At 41.3% G+C, this 21027-nt stretch overlaps 1 protein-coding gene across 1 annotated transcript in view; it reads right to left on the reverse strand.

Annotated features, from left to right (window-relative positions):
- Positions 1–21027, reverse strand: part of CLPTM1L (CLPTM1 like) — a 195861-nt gene that overhangs the window by 118506 nt on the left and 56328 nt on the right. Inside the window, exon 8 of the mRNA XM_053714359.1 lies at positions 10220–10304. Within this exon, the coding sequence (XP_053570334.1) occupies positions 10220–10304 (85 nt within the window). The remainder of the gene's footprint in view (positions 1–10219; positions 10305–21027) is intronic.

A 21027-nucleotide genomic window follows, 5' to 3' on the forward strand; every position in this document is an offset into this window, starting at 1 on the left:
AGAAATGTGGAACCTTCCCCTTGGAGGAGAGTCCTTGAATTCTAGAAGATATCCCTGAGCAACTATCTCTAATGCCCAGGGATCGGGAACAACTCTTGCCCAAGCCTGAGCAAAGAGAGAGAGTCTGCCCCATAGCAGATCCAGTCCCGGATCGGGGGCTACCCCTTCATGCTGTCTTAGTAGCAGCTGCAGGCTTCTTGGCCTGTTTACCCTTGTTCCAGCCCTGCAAAGGCTTCCAGGTTGCCTTGGGCTGTGGAGAGTTACCCTCTTGCTTTGTGGTCGCAGAGGTTGAAGCAGGACCGCTCCTGAAGTTGCGAAAGGAACGAAAATTAGCCTTGTTTTTAGCCTTAAAAGGCCTATCTTGCGGGAGGGCATGGCCCTTTCCCCCCGTGATATCCGAAATAATCTCTTTCAATTCGGGCCCGAAAAGGGTCTTTCCCTTGAAAGGGATATTCAGTAACTTATTTTTAGACGACACATCGGCCGACCATGATTTAAGCCAGAGCGCTCTGCGCGCCATGATGGCAAAACCAGAATTTTTCGCCAATAACTTAGCTAATTGCAAAGCGGCATCTGTTATAAAAGAATTAGCCAGCTTTAGAGCCTTAATTCTATCCATAATTTCGTCATATGAGGTCTCAGTCTGGAGCGACTCCTCCAGCGCCTCAAACCACAAAGCCGCTGCAGTAGTCACAGGAATAATGCAGGCAATAGGTTGGAGAAGGAAACCTTGTTGAACAAATATTTTCTTTAGTAAACCTTCTAATTTTTTATCCATAGGATCTTTGAAAGCACAACTGTCTTCAATTGGTATGGTTGTGCGCTTGGCTAGTGTTGAAACTGCCCCCTCTACCTTAGGGATCGTCTGCCATGCGTCCCGCCTGGGATCAGTTATGGGGAACATTTTCTTAAAGATAGGGGGGGGGGGGAACAAAGGGTACACCTGGTCTCTCCCACTCCCTATCCACAATATCCGCCACCCTCTTCGGGATCGGAAACGCATCAGTGTATACAGGGACTTCTAGGAATTTGTCCATTTTACACAATTTCTCTGGGACCACCATGGGGTCGCAATCATCCAGCGTAGCCAATACCTCCTTAAGCAGCACGCGGAGGTGTTCCAGCTTAAATTTAAACGCTAAAGAATCTGATTCTGCCCGCTGAGAAAACTTTCCTGTATCAGAAATTTCTCCCTCGGACAGCACATCCCTCACCGTCACTTCAGAGTGTTGTGAGGGTACAACAGATAAACCCTCCAAAGCTTCTGATTGCTCATACTCTGTTCTTAAAACCGAGCTATCACGCTTTTTAGGAAAAACTGGCAGTTTGGATAAAAATGCCGCAAGGGAATTATCCATGACTGCTGCTAATTGTTGTAATGTAATAGGGGCCAATGAGCTAGAGGTACTAGGCATCGCTTGCGCGGGCGTAACTGGTGTCGACACATGGGGAGAGGAAGGTGGGCTATCCTCGTTACCTTCTGTTAAAGAATCATCTTGGGCTACATTTTTAAGTGAAACAACGTTATCTTTAAAATGCATAGATACATTAGCACACTTAAAACACAAATGTAAAGGGGGTTCCACCATGGCTACTAAACACATAGAGCAACGTCTATCTGTAGGCTCAGACATGTTAAACAGACTTAGACAGCACTCAAATACTGAAAAATACAATTTGAGAAAAAACGGTACTGTGCCTTTAAATAAAAAGCGCACACTTTTTTACTAAATCTTCAAAAATGATCCAATCTTTCTGCTTTGGAATGATTGCACAGCAAATATCAAGTCAATTAACCCCTTAATGCCCGAACCGGAGCAACCTAAAGCTGACAATGACAACTGGTTAGCAAACTACAGCACCATGCCACAGCAATCTGCTGTGGCCCTACCTTGCCCCTGGGGATTAGTTTGATGAGAATAAGCCTCTATGAAGTCCTCAAGTAGTCTTAGGACCCTCCACGTGAAGCTGCATGAAGCCGTCTGCAAAATGAACTGCGCAACTGAGGCGCGAAATTTAGGCCCCCTCCCTCTCCACTCCGGAGTTGTGGGGCCTTCAAAACCCTAAATAGGTGTCTAAAATTCTGCCATATGGAATAAAATCCCAAAAAAGCACTCCAAAAGTGATAAACTTGTAGAGTGATTATATTTTCACTATAAAATAATCGATTGCCCTTTAACAGTGTCCACCAGTCTTTGAGCTCTGTTAATTAAGCCTACCTTCTATACTGAGTCTCAGAATATGGCTTACCTTCCCCACATGGGGATTCTTGTCAGTCTTCTAGTATTACTAGACTAGTAAGTCTTGACTAGAAAAATATGACTGAACATACCTTATAGCAGTTAAGCCTGCAAACTGTTCCCCCCAACTGAAGTTTTCCGGTACTCCTCAGTCCTATGTGGGAACAGCAGTGGATTTTAGTTACAACATGCTAAAATCATTTTCCTCTCAGCAGAATTCTTCATCACTTTCTGCTAGAGAGTAAATAGTACAAACCGGCACTATTTAAAAATAACAAATTTTTGATTGAAGATATAAAAAAACTACAAATCTAACACCACATTCACTTTACCCTCCCGTGGAGATGCTACTTGTTAGAGCGGCAAAGAGAATGACTGGGGGGCCTTCCCTCCCTCTCCAGTCATTCAACCGAAGTTAAGGATAGAAAGGAAAAACCAAGGTGCAGGTGTCTGAAGTTTATAATAACCAACAACCTGTCTTACAAGAACAGGGCGGACCGTGGACTCATTGTGTCAAAAAAATAAATAAATTTATCAGGTAAGCATCATTTTTTTCTTTTTTATGACACAATGAGTCCACGGATCATCTTAATTACTAATGGGATTCAATACCCAAGCTAGAGTACACAGATGATAAGGGAGGGACAAGACAGGGAACCTAAACGGAAGGCACCACTGCTTGAAGAACCTTTCTCCCAAAAGCCGCCTCAGCCGAAGCAAAAAAATGTCAAAGTTGTAAAAGTTTGAAAAGTGTGAAGAGAGGACAAAGTTGCAGCCTTGCAAATCTGTTCCACAGAATCTTCATGCCTGACTGCCCATGAGGAAGCAACAGCCCTTGTGGAATGAGGCATAACTCTCTCAGGAGGCTGCTGATCAGCAGTCTCATATGCAAAACGTATGATACTTTTCAGACAAAAAGAAAGAAGTAGCCATAGCTTTCTGTCCCTTACATTTTCCTGAGAAAATCACAAACAAAGAAGACGACTGACGAAAGTCCTTAGTTGCCTGCAGGTAAAACTTTAAAGTACGAACCACGTCCAAATTGTGCAGACGCCGTTCCTTCTGAGAGGAAGGATTAGGACACAAGGAAGGAACAACAAACTCCTGGTTAATGTTCCGATCAGAAACAACTTTAGGAAAAATCCTAATTTAGTACGTTAAACTACCTTATCCGAATAAAAAAATAAGGTAAGGGAATTTATACTGCAATGCCGAGAGCTCTGACACTCTGCAAGCAGAAGAAATAGCAACAAGAAATAAAACTTTCCAAGATAACTTAATATCGAAGGAATGCATAGACTCAAACAGAGCCCCTTGAAGAACATTGAGAACCAAATTAAGACTCCATGGAGGAGAAACTGGCTTGAACACAGGTGTGACTCTGACCAAGGCCTGACAAAAAGATTGCACATCAGGAACATCTGCCAGACGTCTATGCCACAAAATAGATAAAGCAGAAATTCGACCCTTTAGGGAACTACTCGATAATCCTCTCCCCAAACCCTCTTGGAGAAAGGACAAGATTCTAGGAATCATAACTACTCCAGGAGTAGCCCTTGGATTCACACCAATATAGGTATATACGCCAAATCCTATGGTAAATCTTTCTAGAGACAGGTTTACGAGCCTGGATCAAGGTCTCTATCTCTATCTGAAAAACCCCGCTTGGATAAAATTAAGCGTTCAATCTCCAAGCTGTCAGCTTCAGAGAAACTAGATTTGGGTGAAGGGCCCTTGAATTAGAAGGTCCTTCCTCAACGGAAGTCTCCAAGGCGGCAAAAATTACATGTCCACCAGATCCAATTCCGTCAGCCCCCCTTTAAGAATCCGGATGAAAAATACTTCCGGATGGAGTTCCCACTCCCCGGATGAAAAGTCTGCCTGCTCAGGAAGTCCGCCTCCCAGTTGTCCACCCCTGGGATGTGGATCGCCGACAGACAGCAATAGTGGGATTCCGCCCACTGAATAATTTTGGATACCTCTGTCATCGCTAAGGAACCTGATGAATGATGTAAACCACTGAAGTTATGTTGTCCGACTGGAACCTGATGAACTGGGCCGAAGACAACTGTGGCCAGGCCAGAAGAGCATTGAAGATCGCTCTCAGTTCCAGAATGTTTATAGATAGAACCGACTGACTGAGTCCAAACTCCCTGAGCCCTTAAGGAACCCCAGACTGCTCCCCCTCCAAGAAGGCTGGCGTCTGTCACAATCACCCAAAATAGACTACAAAAGCAAGTTCCCCGGGAGAGATGATCCCGAGACAACCCTCATTGAAGAGAATCCTTTGTCTCCTGTTCCAGAAATATTCGAGGAGACAAATATGCATAATCTCCATTCCATTGCCTGAGCATGTTTAACTGCAGAGGTCTGAGATGGAACCGAGTTAACGGGATGATGTCCATTGCTGCCACCATCAGCCCGATTACCTCCATGCACTGTGTCACTGATGGTCGAGGAGTGGACTGAAGGGCTAGACAAGTATCTAAAATCCTTAATTTCCTGACTTCTGTCAGATATATCTTCATTGATAGGGAATCTATTATGGTTCCCAAGAAAGATACCCTTGTATTTGGGACTAAGGAACTCTTTTCCAAATTTACCTTCCATCTGAGAGATTACATGAAAGATAACAGCATCTCCATGTGGGATCTTGCCTGTTGTAAGGTTGGAGCCTGGACTAGGATGTCATCTAGATAGGGTGCCACTGCAATGCCCCGTAACCGAATCGCCGCCAACAGCGAACCCAGAACCTTTGAAAAAATCCTGGGAGCTGTGGCCAGACCGAAGGGCAAAGCCACGAATTGGAAGTGTTTGTCTAGAAAGGCAAACCTTAAAAACCTGTGATAATCCCTGTGAATGGGAACATGCAACTACGCGTCCTATAAATCCACCTTTGTCACAAACTGACCCTCTTGGACCAAAGGGAGAACGGAACAGATAGTTTCCATCTTTAAGGACGGTGCTCTTAGGAATTTGTTTAGACTCTTGAGATCTAAAATAGGCCTGAAAGTTCCCCTTTTTTTTGGGGGGGGGGAAATAAAATCCCAGACCCCGTTACTGAATCGGAACAGGAACTATCACTCCAAGGTCGGAGAGGTCTTCTACACAGTGTAAGAATGCCTCTCTCTTTGTCTGGTGTACAGGTAATCTTGAAGCAGGAACCTGCCTCTGGAATGAAAGCTTTCGAACTCTAGTTTGTATCCCTGAGACACTATTTCTAGTGCCCAGGGATCCTGAACATCTCGATGAACAAAGAAGGAAAGTCTGCCCCCTACAAGGTCCGGTCCCGGATCGGAGGCAGGCCCATCAATTGTTTTCCCTTATTCCAAGACTGATTGGGTCTCTACGAAGATTTAGGCTGATCCTGCTTGGAAGTGGAAGAGGAAGAATTTCCCATGAAATTTTGAAAGGAACGAAAATTACACTGTCGTCCCTTTTGATTGTTTCTCTTATCCTGAAGGAGAAGATGATCCCGTAATATCAGATATAATTTCCGTCAAGCCAGGTCCAAACAAGGTCGTCCCCTTGTAAAGAATCGCTAAATGCTTAGACTTAAAGGATACATCCGCAGACCAAGGCTTTAACCCTAGGGCTCTGCGAGCTAAGACAGAGAAACCAGAAATCTTTGCTCCCAGTTTGATAACATGGAAGGAAGCATCCGTAATAAAGGAATTAGCCATTTTAAGAGCTTTAACCCTATCCTGGATCTCATCCAGGGAAGTTTCAGTCCTGATAGCATCAGACAACGCATCAAACCAATATGCCGCTGCACTAGTGACGGTAGCAATGCACACAGCTGGTTGCCATAGTAAACCCTGGTGTACATACATCTTTTTGAGTAACCCCTCTAATTTTTTTATCCATAGGATCTTTGAAAGCACAACTATTCTCTATGGGAATAGTAGTTCTTTTGGCTAAGGTGGAAAACAGGTCCGTCCACCTTGGGGACTGATGGCCAAGCTTCCTTAACAGAGTTGGCTATGGAAAAGATCCTTTTATATATAAAAGATGGAGAAAAAGGTATACCTGGTCTCTCCCACTCCTTAGCAATGATCCCAGAAGCTAGGTCTGGTACCGAAAAAACTTCTATCAAGGAAGGTACCTCAAACACTTGTTCAGCTTACTGGATTTCTTGGGGTTAACAACAACCGTGGAGTCGTTGTAATCCAATGTAGCTAAAACCTCCTTAAGCAACAGACGGAGGTGTTCTAGCTTAAACCTGAAGGATACCACTTCAGTATCAGCAAGAGGTATTACACTGTCAGAATCTGAAATCTCACCTTCAGATGCTACTACGTTATTCTCCTCCCCAGACTTCTGTGAGGGGACATCTGAGATAGCAACAACTGCGTCAGGAATCTTGCTTACTAAATGTCTGATTTTCCTCTTACGCTTTCCCTGACACATTGGGAAAGCAGACAATGCATCTGAAACTGCAGAAGACATGAGAGAAGCGATGTCTTTCAAAGTAACTCTAGCGGGAGCTAGAGAGGAAGGTAAAATATGGTATGCATGAGGAGAAAGCTGCGGCATATATTGAACATTGTCATTGGAATCCTGAACAGCATCCTCTTTAGAAAATGCTGGCTCAGGAAAGAGTATATCCCTGCAGCTTAAAGTTATCTCAATACATGAGGAACAGAAAGGGATTGGTGGTTCCACAATGGCATTAAAACAAAAGGAGCATGTGACACCTTCCATAGTAATACCCATAAAACAATTTGACACAGAAAATATTTTATTTTAATAAATAAATACAAATTTGTAAAAACGTTATTGTCCCTTTAATTAATAAACCGTAACTTTTTATTTTTTATTGAAGTCACATAGAATAGACACGTTTAACCTACTAAAAACGTTATGCAGACAACTGTACACCTCAGCAACAACTTGCTGAGGTACCTGCCTCCTCTAATCAGGAGCCAAAAGATTAACACAGATCCGATGTAAAAGCGCTCCGGAGTGCACAGGCAGTTCAATTAGTGATGCGCAGTCAGGCCCTGTAGAAGACCGTTAGTAATGTCGGTCTCCACAAACAAACAGGCCACTGTGCATAGTATGTTCAATAGCTCCTCCCTTAACAGAAGAGAGAGCGGAGAAAAGGGCGTGCAAATACTTGCTGTGTCTTGGAAGACCTCCCATCGTGGGCGTGTCGCTAAGGAATCTCCCGGTCGGTTATACAAGTTATAAAACCACTGGGAGATGTGGAACCACCGTCATAATAAAAACCGGCCCCATTGCCTGCATCTGAACTGTCAAACTGTCCCCTATGACCTTAGGAGAGTCTATGTACCATATATTATGAGGTCTGTCCCATACAATAAAGTGCCCAACCTTTTTCTGAGATTAACGCTCGTCTCCCCAGAATTAAAGTTAGCACTTACCCCAGTGCCTGCATCTGAGCTGTCAAACTGTCCCCTATGCCCTTAGAAGAGTCTATGTACCAAATAATTATGAGATCTGTCCCATATAATAAAGTGCCCAACCTTTTTTCTGAGATTAACACTTGTCTCCCCAGAATTAAAGTTAGCACTTACCTCATGTGCTGCCTGACAGCAAGGCAGTATCCAGGTTTGAGAGGTTATATCCCTCACATGGACCTGTGAAATAAAAAATTCCTGAAAAAAAATCTCACCGGTTTTAAGCATTAGGGCAGCATCAATATATGGGAGGCGCAGTGAGAATTATGTCCCACAAGTTCCCATTGCTCTAAAGCCACTGAAGAGACTGACATGGACTACGGCTACACCCTAGGACAAAGCAGCACAATCTTGTACTACTTTAAAAATAATAAACTCTTGTTTGAAGAATCTTTTCTAACACCTCACTTTACCATATCCTATCACTAACGTAGGCAAAGAGAATGACTGGGGTGGGAGGGAAGGGAGGAGCTATTTAACAGCTTTGCTGTGGTGCTCTTTGCTGCCTCCTGCTGACCAGGAGGTGAATATCCCATTAGTAATTAAGATGATCCGTGGACTCATCGTGTCATAAAAAAGAAAGAGGGAGTGAGGGGTGGCAGCAGATATCTACAAATTACAATGAACAAACTGTGTTTTTGTTATTTACATTTTGGGTATAATCCCCCTACTCTAAGGGATTTAGAGCTGCAACAACTAATCGTTATAATCGATAATAATCGATTCTGAAAATAGTTGTCAACGAATCTCATAATCTATCAGTTGGTTTGCAATTAGTTGGTCTGTGCACAACACCAGCTGCTTCACTCCCATGAGCTCTTGCACATGGTATTGTGTTTTATGGTTATGCCCTTAGCCTAAAGGAACGTCTACAGACATTTACATTTCACTTTTTCAAGACAGTATATGTTCCTTTTTAAGTTTACAACTACTCCTGGCTTATGTGCAACAAAGAAATAATAGGAGTCATCATTTGAATTGTTTATCAGGTGATTTGGGACTATGCTTTGCATGATATAGCGCTGAGCTTGTTATTTACATCTAACCCTAGATTGATGGGAGTTGTTATTTGAATTGATTACATTATTATCTGTTTGCACAATTAGCGTATTGCTTGGTATTGCTGATTATATGTACTGTACAGATAAATGTGTAAGGCTTTGTCCTCTTTATATATATTTTATATATATATATATATATTTTATATATATATATATATATATATATATATATATATATTATATATATATATATATATATATATATATATATATATATATATATATATATATATATATATATATATATATATATATATATATATATATATATATATATATATATATATATATATATATATATATATAAAGTCCTTAGTGCTTTTGACTTTTTTATTGTTTTTTATATTTTTAATAAAATATACTTATAGAGGTTGAATCTGGTACATATTATAAATCTGTTATTTTTAGGGCAAACTAGATATTTTCCCCTAACCTTAAAGCTTGTTATTTACCATTGCTTATAGATATTTAAGATACTTTACTTTATTGAGAAGCCCCTTGCCAAGGTGGAAAACACTTCACATTGGTGATATCCTTCTTTGGCAAAATTGGAAAAACCCTACTTATGCATCTCAGACATCTCAATACCATCAGAGCACCTTTTCTCTGCTGCAAGCTAAATAGCTTGCAAAAAGAGAGCCAGCCTCAGCCAGGAGCATGTGGAGATGTTGACATAGTTGCATTTCAATGCAAAGTTTCTAAAGAGAGTTAGTAACAGAATGTCATAAACGGTGATAGTCCACCTCTTTCTAGTTCTACCTCTTTTCAAACAGTTTGTGGTTTGGTTTTGCTTGATTATAAAAATGTGTTTTGCTGCTTAAAAATTGGACAAACAGTTGTGTTTAAGTAAAGTTTTAGACTGAAGTTTATATTTGTAACACTCAGTATCTGGATTTTATTTAAAATATAGGAAACAATTATTGATTATTTTTTTATCCGATTAGTCGATTAATCGAAAAAAATAATCGGCCATTTAATCGATTATGAAAATAATCGTTAGTTGCAGCCCTAAAGGGATTTAAGCACTCTTCTTACACATCGTTAAAATAATAATAATTATAATATTCTCATTGCAATATTATGTGTTCCTCTTGATTATTTTGTGGTTTTAAAGAAGCTAGTTTGTAAGAGTTTGTTTGATGTTTTTGTATTATGTTTTCAATAAGTTATTTTAAGGAAAATACAAAAGATCAAACTGTAAAATTATTTGCACGGGAATTTCCCTCAGAAATTAGTTTTCACTTTCAACTCTCTTTCTGATTTACAGTGAGTAGATCTTGTTTGATAACACACATGACCATCAGTACTAAAATGAGTAAATATTTAAACTATTAATCAGAACTTTCTAATATTTAGAGTAACATGTGCATGCTACTACTCAGTTTAAAACCACAGCGGAAAAATGATTTACTCTGAAATCAAAAATATTTATTTAACTTGCACAAAACAAAGGTTAGTTTAAACGTGCCTTTTGTTTAGGTACTAAGATACATACCCGCTTTTGTAGACATCCCAACCATATTCTTCTTCTTTTTCCAGAAGCTGATATCATTTTTGAATGCCAAGAAATCGAAAAGAAGCTGCATTTATATAAATAAAAAAAAAAAAAAAAAAAGTGAAGTGCAACACACATTTTATAAAGATCAGGCTCTCCTATTTCAAGTTTGATGAAATTTATATTTGCAGAAATAGGAACAATAACATCTTATAAAAAAAGATTAGAGAGCCATTATAGTGGGCAGATGACATGCTTTATTTTGCTACATCACATACTTTTAATACTACCAACCCTGCAGTGCTGTGCACAGGTTCAAAACATAGTCAAAGCACTGCTTTGGAGCCAAAAAGCATTGCTGGTGTTGAAAGGAAACTGCAAATAAACCTATCTGCAGCAGAAGTTTCACAGCTGGGTCATGTGACTACCACTGCTGACTGGATCAGCAGCCATGCCCACTCAGGACCTGCAGTGCTCTGCAAACACACACACAATTGCAGGGCGAATGCATTAGAGCATGTCATTTCTCGTCTATAATGGCCCTTTAGAAAAGATACTTATAAAAATAATTTATGAAGCAAACTTTTTTGCATTAAAACAAAGTTCTTTAACACTTCTTATTTAACTAAACACTAAAATACTCATTCACAATCCCATTCCCACTTACAATTCTTTGAATACAAACATTCTTGGGACTTGGCTCCATAATAGTTTAAAAAAAAAAAAAAAAATAGTTAACCCCTTAATGACCAAGGACGTGCTATGTACGTCCTTAAAAAAGGACAGTTAAGGACCAAGGACATACATAGCAAGTCCTCAGTCAAACTGAGCGCTGGAAGCGATCGTGATCGTTTCCAGCCGCTCCCAGGGTATTGCAGCGATGCCTCGATATTGAAGCATCGTGCAATACCCTTTAGGCAACTACCGATGAAGAAAGGTGGCGGATGGGTCGCCCATCGCTAGATCAGAGTTCCGGTAGTGCACAGATGAGGGCGGGAGCCTTGCGAAGAAGCGGGTGCGCGTGAGGAGGTGGGTGTGCCTGCTACACAAGTAAACTATGTGAAGGAGGGAGGGGGGAATAAGCGTTTGGGAAAGGTATCTGGGAGGGTGGTATGGTATTGAGGGGGGCAGCTACAAAACAGAAAAATGGGGGGTTTCATTTTTTTTTTCATAAAAAAAAAAGCAAAACAACATTTTAGCAAACTGGGTACTGGCAGACTACACTGAAGAAACATATATATACACAAACATACACACACACACATATATACATATATATATATATATATATATATATATATATATATATATATATATATATATATATATATATATATATATATATATATATATATATATATATATATATATATATATATATATATATATATATACACACATACACACACACACACACACACATACATACATATATATATTACTTAAAGGGACAGTCTACACCAGAATTTTTATTGTTTTAAAAGATAGATAATCCCTTTATTACCCATTTCACAGTTTTGCATAACCAACACAGTTATAATAATATACTTTCAACCTCTGTGATTATCTTGTATCTAAGCCTCTGCAAACTGCCCCTTTTTTCAGTTCTTTTGACAGACTTGCAGTCTAGCCAATCAGTGCCTGCTCCCAGATTACTTCACGTGCACGAGCACAGTGTTATCTATATGAAATATGTGAACTAACACCCTCTAGTGGTGAAAAACTGTTAAAATGCAATCTGAAAGAGGTGGGCTTCAAGGTCTACGAAATTAGCATATGAACCTCCTAGGTTAAGCTTTCAACTAAGAATACCAAGAGAACAAAGCAAAATTGGTGATAAAAGTAAATTGGAAAATTGTTTAAAATTACATGCTCTATCTAAATCATGGAAGTTTATTTTGGCCTAGACTGTCCCTTTAAGATGGTGATGACAATTGTGGGGTGGGGGAGGGAAGAGAGCCGTTTGAGACGGGTCAGGGAGGGATCAGGGGTGGGAGGCTGATCTCTACACTAAAGCTAAAAACAGAATTTATGCTTACCTGATAAATTACTTTCTCCAACGGTGTGTCCGGTCCACGGCGTCATCCTTACTTGTGGGATATTCTCTTCCCCAACAGGAAATGGCAAAGAGTCCCAGCAAAGCTGGCCATATAGTCCCTCCTAGGCTCCGCCCACCCCAGTCATTCGACCGACGGACAGGAGGAAATATATATAGGAGAAACCATATGGTACCGTGGTGACTGTAGTTAGAGAAAATAATTCATCAGACCTGATTAAAAAACCAGGGCGGGCCGTGGACCGGACACACCGTTGGAGAAAGTAATTTATCAGGTAAGCATAAATTCTGTTTCCTCCAACATTGGTGTGTCCGGTCCACGGCGTCATCCTTACTTGTGGGAACCAATACCAAAGCTTTAGGACACGGATGAAGGGAGGGAGCAAATCAGGTCACCTAAATGGAAGGCACCACGGCTTGTAAAACCTTTCTCCCAAAAATAGCCTTCGAAGAAGCAAAAGTATCAAATTTGTAAAATTTGGCAAAAGTGTGCAGAGAAGACCAAGTCGCTGCCTTACATATCTGGTCAACAGAAGCCTCGTTCTTGAAGGCCCATGTGGAAGCCACAGCCCTAGTGGAGTGAGCTGTGATTCTTTCAGGAGGCTGCCGTTCCGGCAGTCTCATAAGCCAATCGGATAATGCTTTTAAGCCAAAAGGAAAGAAAGAGAGGTAGCAGTCGCTTTTTGACCTCTCCTTTTACCAGAATAAACAACAAACAAGGAAGATGTTTGTCTGAAATCTTTAGTAGCCTCTAAATAGAATTTTAGAGCACGGACTACGTCCAAATTGTGTAACAAACGTTCCTTCTTTGAAACTGGATTCGGACACAAAGAAGGTACAACTATCTCCTGGTTAATATTTTTGTTAGAAACAACTTTCGGAAGAAAACCAGGCTTAGTACGCAAAACCACCTTATCTGCATGGAACACCAGATAGGGCGGAGAACACTGCAGAGCAGATAACTCTGAAACTCTTCTAGCAGAAGAAATTGCAACTAAAAACAAAACTTTCCAAGATAGTAACTTAATATCTATGGAATGTAAAGGTTCAAACGGAACCCCTTGAAGAACTGAAAGAACTAGATTTAGACTCCAGGGAGGAGTCAAAGGTCTGTAAACAGGCTTGATCCTAACCAGAGCCTGAACAAATGCTTGAACATCTGGCACGGCTGCCAGTCTTTTGTGAAGTAAAACAGATAAAGCAGAGATCTGTCCCTTTAGAGAACTTGCAGATAATCCTTTCTCCAAACCTTCTTGTAGAAAGGATAGAATCTTAGGAATTTTTATCTTGTTCCATGGGAATCCTTTGGATTCACACCAACAGATATAATTTTTCCATATTTTATGGTAAATTTTTCTAGTTACAGGCTTTCTAGCCTGAATCAGAGTATCTATTACAGAATCTGAAAACCCACGCTTTGATAAAATCAAGCGTTCAATCTCCAAGCCGTCAGTTGGAGGGAAACCAGATTCGGATGTTCGAATGGACCCTGAACAAGAAGGTCCTGTCTCAAAGGTAGCTTCCATGGTGGAGCCGATGACATATTCACCAGGTCTGCATACCAAGTCCTGCGTGGCCACGCAGGAGCTATCAAGATCACCCGTAGCAAGGAACCTTGAAGTTCTGACGAGACGCCATCAGATCCATGTCTGGAATGCCCCATAATTGAGTTATTTGGGCAAAGATTTCCGGATGGAGTTCCCACTCCCCCGGATGGAATGTCTGACGACTCAGAAAATCCGCTTCCCAATTTTCCACTCCTGGGATGTGGATCGCAGACAAGTGGCAGGAGTGATCCTCCGCCCATTGAATTATCTTGGTAACTTCTTTCATCGCCAGGGAACTCCTTGTTCCCCCCTGATGATTGATATATGCAACGGTCGTCATGTTGTCTGATTGAAACCTTATGAATTTGGCCTTTGCTAGTTGAGGCCAAGCTCTGAGAGCATTGAATATCGCTCTCAGTTCCAGAATGTTTATCGGGAGAAGAGACTCTTCTCGAGACCATAGACCCTGAGCTTTCAGGGATTCCCAGACCGCGCCCCAGCCCACTAGACTGGCGTCGGTCGTGACAATGACCCACTCTGGTCTGCGGAAGCTCATTCCCTGTGACAGATTGTCCAGGGTCAGCCACCAACGGAGTGAATCTCTGGTCTTTTGATCTACTTGAATCATCGGAGACAAGTCTGTATAATCCCCATTCCACTGTCTGAGCATGCACAGTTGTAATGGTCTTAGATGAATTCGTGCAAAAGGAACTATGTCCATTGATGCAACCATCAATCCTATTACTTCCATGCACTGCGCTATGGAAGGACGAGGAACAGAATGAAGTACTTGACAAGAGCTTAGAAGTTTTGATTTTCTGACCTCTGTCAGAAAAATCCTCATTTCTAAGGAATCTATTATTGTTCCCAAGAAGGGAACTCTTGTTGACGGGGACAGAGAACTTTTTTCTTTGTTCACCTTCCATCCGTGAGATCTGAGAAAGGCTAAGACGATGTCCGTATGAGCCTTTGCTTTTGACAGGGACGACGCTTGAATTAGGATGTCGTCCAAGTAAGGTACTACTGCAATGCCCCTTGGTCTTAGAACCGCTAAAAGGGACCCTAGTACCTTTGTGAAAATCCTTGGAGCAGTGGCTAATCCGAATTGAAGTGCCACAAACTGGTAATGCTTGTCCAGAAAAGCGAACCTTAGGAACTGATGATGTTCCTTGTGGATAGGAATATGTAGGTACGCATCATTTAAATCCACGGTAGTCATAAATTGACTTTCCTGGATGGTGGGTAGGATCGTTCGAATAGTTTCCATTTTGAACGATGGTACCCTGAGAAATTTGTTTAGGATCTTCAGATCCAAAATTGGTCTGAATGTTCCCTCTTTTTTGGGAACTACGAACAGATTGGAATAAAATCCCATTCCTTGTTCTCTTATTGGAACTGGATGTATCACTCCCATCTTTAACAGGTCTTCTACACAATGTAAGAATGCCTGTCTCTTTATTTGGTTTGAGGATAAGTGAGACCTGTGGAACCTTCCCCTTGGGGGTAGTTCCTTGAATTCCAGGAGATAACCTTGAGAAACTATTTCTAGCGCCCAAGGATCCTGAACATCTCTTGCCCAAGCCTGAGCAAAGAAAGAGAGTCTGCCCCCCACTAGATCCGGTCCCGGATCGGGGGCTATCCCTTCATGCTGTTTTGGTAGCAGTGGTAGGCTTCTTGGCCTGCTTACCCTTGTTCCAGCCTTGCATTGGTTTCCAGGCTGGTTTGGGTTGTGAAGTATTACCCTCTTGCTTAGAGGATGCAGAATTAGAGGCTGGTCCGTTTCTGCGAAAGGGACGAAAATTAGGCTTATTTTTAGCCTTAAAAGACCTATCCTGTGGGAGGGCGTGGCCCTTTCCCCCAGTGATGTCTGAAATAATCTCTTTCAAATCTGGTCCAAATAATGTTTTACCTTTGAAAGGAATGTTAAGCAATTTTGTCTTGGAAGAAAGATCCGCTGACCAAGACTTTAGCCAAAGCGCTCTGCGCGTCACGATAGCAAACCCTGAATTTTTCGCCGCTAATTGCAAAGCGGCATCTAAAACAAAAGAGTTAGCCAATTTAAGTGCGTGAACTCTGTCCATAACCTCCTCATATGAAGATTCTCTACTGAGCGACTTTTCTAGTTCCTCGAACCAGAAACACGCTGCCGTAGTTACAGGAACAATGCATGAAATTGGTTGTAGAAGGTAACCTTGCTGTACAAAAATCTTTTTAAGCAAACCCTCTAATTTTTTATCCATAGGATCTTTGAAAGCACAACTATCTTCGATAGGAATAGTAGTGCGTTTGTTTAGAGTAGAAACCGCCCCCTCGACCTTGGGGACTGTCTGCCATAAGTCCTTTCTGGGGTCGACTATAGGAAATAATTTCTTAAATATAGGGGGGGAACAAAAGGTATGCCGGGCTTTTCCCACTCTTTATTTACTATGTCCGCCACCCGCTTGGGTATAGGAAAAGCGTCGGGGGGCACCGGAACCTCTAGGAACTTGTCCATCTTACATAATTTCTCTGGAATGACCAAATTGTCACAATCATCCAGAGTAGATAACACCTCCTTAAGCAGTGCGCGGAGATGTTCTAATTTAAATTTAAATGTCACAACATCAGGTTCAGCTTGATGAGAAATTTTTCCTGAATCTGAGATTTCTCCATCAGACAAAACCTCCCTCATGGCCCCTTGAGATTGGTGTGAGGGTATGTCAGAACAGTAATCATCAGCGCCCTCTTGCTCTTCAGTGTTTAAAACAGAGCAATCGCGCTTTCTCTGATAAGCAGGCATTTTGGATAAAAGATTTGCTATGGAGTTATCCATTACAGCCGTTAATTGTTGCATGGTAATAAGTATTGGCGCACTAGATGTACTAGGGGCCTCCTGTATGGGCAAAACTGGTGTAGACACAGTAGGGGATGATGTAGTATCATGTTTACTCCCCTCATTTGAGGAATCATCTTGGGCAATATCATTATCTGTGGCATTACTGTCCTTACTTTGTTTGGACACTATGGCACAATTATCACATAAATTTAAATGGGGAGACACATTGGCTTTCATACATATAGAACATAGCTTATCTGAAGGTACAGACATGTTAAACAGGCTTAAACTTGTCAACAAAGCACAAAAAACGTTTTAAAATAAAACCGTTACTGTCTCTTTAAATTTCAAACAGAAAACACTTTATTACTGAATATGTGAAAAAGTATGAAGAAATTGTTCAAAAATTACCACCGTGTCTTAAAGCATTAGAAGTATTGCACACCAAATTTCAGAGCTTTAACCCTTAAAATAACGGAACCGGAGCCGTTTTTAAATTTGACCCCTATACAGTCCCAGCTATATGCTTTGCTGAGACCCAACCAAGCCCAGAGGGGAATACGATACCAAATGACGCCTTCTAGAAGCTTTTTTAGTGATTCTTAGATCCTCACACATGCATCTGCATGCCTTGCTCTCCAAAAACAACTGCGCAGTAATGGCGCGAAAATGAGGCTCAGTCTATAACTAGAAAGGCCCCCAGACTAAAAAAGGTGTCCAACACAGTGCCTGCCGTTTTTTAAACGTTCCCCAAGATTATAATGCCAATTGTTAGCTAGAATCTGCATAATATGCCCCAATAAAGCAATCGTTTTAGCCCATAAAAATGTCTACCAGTTTTTTAGCCCTTTTTTAAGCCCTTTATTCTTTTATGTTTGACTAAGAAAATGGCTTACCGGTCCCCATGAGGGGAAATGACAGCCTTCCAGCATTACATGGTCTTGTTAGAAATATGGCTAGTCATACCTTAAGCAGAAAAGTCTGCTAACTGTTTCCCCCAACTGAAGTTACTTCATCTCAACAGTCCTGTGTGGAAACAGCAATCGATTTTAGTTACTGTCTGCTAAAATCATCTTCCTCTTACAAACAGAAATCTTCATCCTTTTCTGTTTCAGAGTAAATAGTACATACCAGCACTATTTTAAAATAACAAACACTTGATAGAATAAAAACTACATTTAAACACCAAAAAAACTCTTAACCATCGGCAAAGAGAATGACTGGGGTGGGCGGAGCCTAGGAGGGACTATATGGCCAGCTTTGCTGGGACTCTTTGCCATTTCCTGTTGGGGAAGAGAATATCCCACAAGTAAGGATGACGCCGTGGAACGGACACACCAATGTTGGAGAAATTAACCCTACAAGCTGCTACCTAATTAACCACTTCACTGCTGGGCATAAAACAAGTGTGGTGCGCAGCAGCATTTAGCAGCCTTCTAATTAACAAATCGCAATGCCAAAGCCATATCGGTGTGCTATTTCTGAACAAAGGGGATCCCAGAGAAGCATTTACAACAATTTGTGCCATAACCTAAATTTTTGCGAAAAAGTTAACAATTTCTTTTATTTGATCGCATTTGGCGGTGAAATGGTGGCATGAAATATACCAAAAAGGGCCTTGATCAATACTTTGGGTTGTCTAATAAAAAAAATAAAAAAAAAAAATATATATATATATATATATATATACACACACACACACACACACACATGTGAAGGTTCATTCTGGGATTCCTGACAGATAGTGTTACAATGTATCTATCCCTAATTTTGAAAAAAATAATAATTAATGCTTAACTGATAAATTATTTTCTTTCCTGACATCCATTCAATTACTAGTGGGAACTCAATTCCTGGCCACCAGGGGGAAGCAAAGAACGCCCCAGCAGAACTGTTAAGTATCACTCCCACTTCCTATAACTCCCAGTCATTCAGCCGAAGGAACATGGAAAGAGAAGATGACACAAGGGTATAGAGGCGCCTGAGGTTTAAAACAGAGAACTGCCATCTTAATAATAAGTTAAGGGTCGGGACATGGACTCTCCATGCCAAGAAAGAAAATAATTTATCAGGTAAGCATAAAATTTGTTTTCTTTCCAATGGCATGGAGAGTCCACAAATCCATTCAATTACTACTATTGGGAACCAATACCCAAGCTAGAGGACACAGAATGGAAGGGAGGGAGAACAAGACAGGCATACTTAAACAGAAGGCACCACCGCTTGAAGAACTTTCCACCCAAAAGAAGGCTCAGCTGAGACTAAAACACTGAATCAGGAAAACTCCGAAAAAAATATGCAACGATAACCAAGTGGTTGCCTTGCAAATCTGTTCCACAGAAGCCTCATTGATAAAGACCAGAAGGAGGAGGAAGAAGAAAGAAGACTTGTGCCAGAGACAATAAAAAAAGGGGCAGAGGTTTGAAAGTCCCCATTTGTTTGCAAATAGAGCATCAGAACACGCACAACATCCAGGTTATGCAACAGACGTTCCTTGAGAAAAGAAGGTGTAGGACAGAACGAAGGAACAACACCTTCTGAGTGATATAGCGTTTGACACCACCTTAGGAAGAAATCCCATGTTGGTACGAAGAACCACCTTATCCTCATGAAAAATAAGACAAGAAAGATCACATTGCAGAGCTGAAAACTCTGGAACCCTACTATCAGAAGAATAGCGAGCGGAAAACAAAATCTTCCAAGACAGAAACTAAATTCAGCTGAGTGCATAGGCTCAAACGAGCTATCTGCAGAACTCTTAAAACAAGGTTAAGGCTCCAGGAAGGAGCAACCATCAAAAACACAGGCCTGATTCAGACTAAAGCCTGAACAAAAGAATGAATATCTGGAAGTCAGCCAGATGCTTAAACAAAATAATCGAGGAGCCGAGATCTTGCCTCTTAGAATACAGACAGATAGGTCCTTCTCCAGCCACTCCTGCAGAACGGACAGAATGCGAAGAACCCTCACCTTCTCCAAGAGAAAACCCCTAGATTCACACCAGAAAATGTATGTACGATATACCTTATGGTAAATCTTACGATCTACTGGCTTACAATAGTCATATACCCATCACCTTATCTGAAAAAGCTAGATTACACAAAGCTAGGTGTTCAATCTCCAGGCAGTCAGATTTAGAGAATCCAGATTGGATGAAGGAAAATGACCCTTAAGTCCTACCTCAGAGGAAAATTCCACAGAGAAAGGATGACCTCCTAACCAGATCAAATTCTGCGATGCCAAGCTGGGACAAGAAGAAGCACCAAAGTCTGCTCCTATACGAAAATGGTCTATCCCCCAAGGAAGGAGGGCAAAAAGAGTAAAAAGGCAGATTAGACCAAAGATCCATATAACCGCCAGAGCGTCTACAAGAACTGCATGCAGATCCCTAGAATTAGATTTGTATCTAGGAAGTTTGGCGTTAGAAGAGACAACATCCTATCCCACTCTGGAACTCCCCACCTGAGAGTTATCCTGAGATACCTCCGGATGAAAAACCCACTCCTCTGGGGTAAAACATCTGCTTACACTGGAAAACCGCCTCCTAAACAGCTTGCTCACACATATTCAAGGTGCAAGTAGCTGCAGCTGGTTTCAAACTGCAAACCTTCTGCTTGCTAGGCAGCTAAGCTAACCATCAGGCTACTACAGTTGGCCTGAAGGCCACCCCTGATAAGAGGCTGGCAGAATGGCACAATTGCGAGACTCCGCCTAATGGAGGATGCAAGATACCTCTCTCCTCGCTAGGGAACTCCAAGTTTCTCCGAGGAGGAGGAAAAAAGGTCACCTAAGAGAAGACGTCCGATTAATTCTGAAAGACGGACCAAATTCCTAGAGCCTAAGCTATCAGAGCATTGAAGATCGCTCTCAACTCCAGGAATGGAAAGATTGACTTAGTCTAATCCAGATCCTCCAAGCTCCTAGATGATCCCAATCTGATCTGTCATCTAAAGAGACAGTCTCTCAAGAAGGTCTCAAGGAAAACGGGAGTCTTGGATAGATGGTCCTGAACGAACCTCCAGGACAAAGAATCTCTCTTCCTTTCCGAGAGAGATCTTAGTCAAGCAGACATGTTAAGAAACTAAATAGTCCAGTGGGCTGGAGAAGCACCACTAAAATAACAGCAATACTCCTGATTCTGACCATCTCGGGCATTGCCGAAAAGGTACTGAACGCAGGACTGATGGAAAAACCACAAAGGATTACCTCTGGGCTATCAAGTAGACCTCAAGAGAAACATAAAAATCTAATTATAGATAGATGAGTAGCGTAGGAAAGAAAACTATACAATCAAAGAGACAGCCTTAGAAAAGATAGGCTACAGGTCATCAAGCATGTTCTATTTCATAGCATGCCTGAATATGAACCTGGAACCTCCAGGCTCAAAAAA

The sequence above is a fragment of the Bombina bombina genome, chromosome 5 (assembly GCF_027579735.1).
Source record: "Bombina bombina isolate aBomBom1 chromosome 5, aBomBom1.pri, whole genome shotgun sequence".
NCBI lineage: Eukaryota > Metazoa > Chordata > Amphibia > Anura > Bombinatoridae > Bombina > Bombina bombina.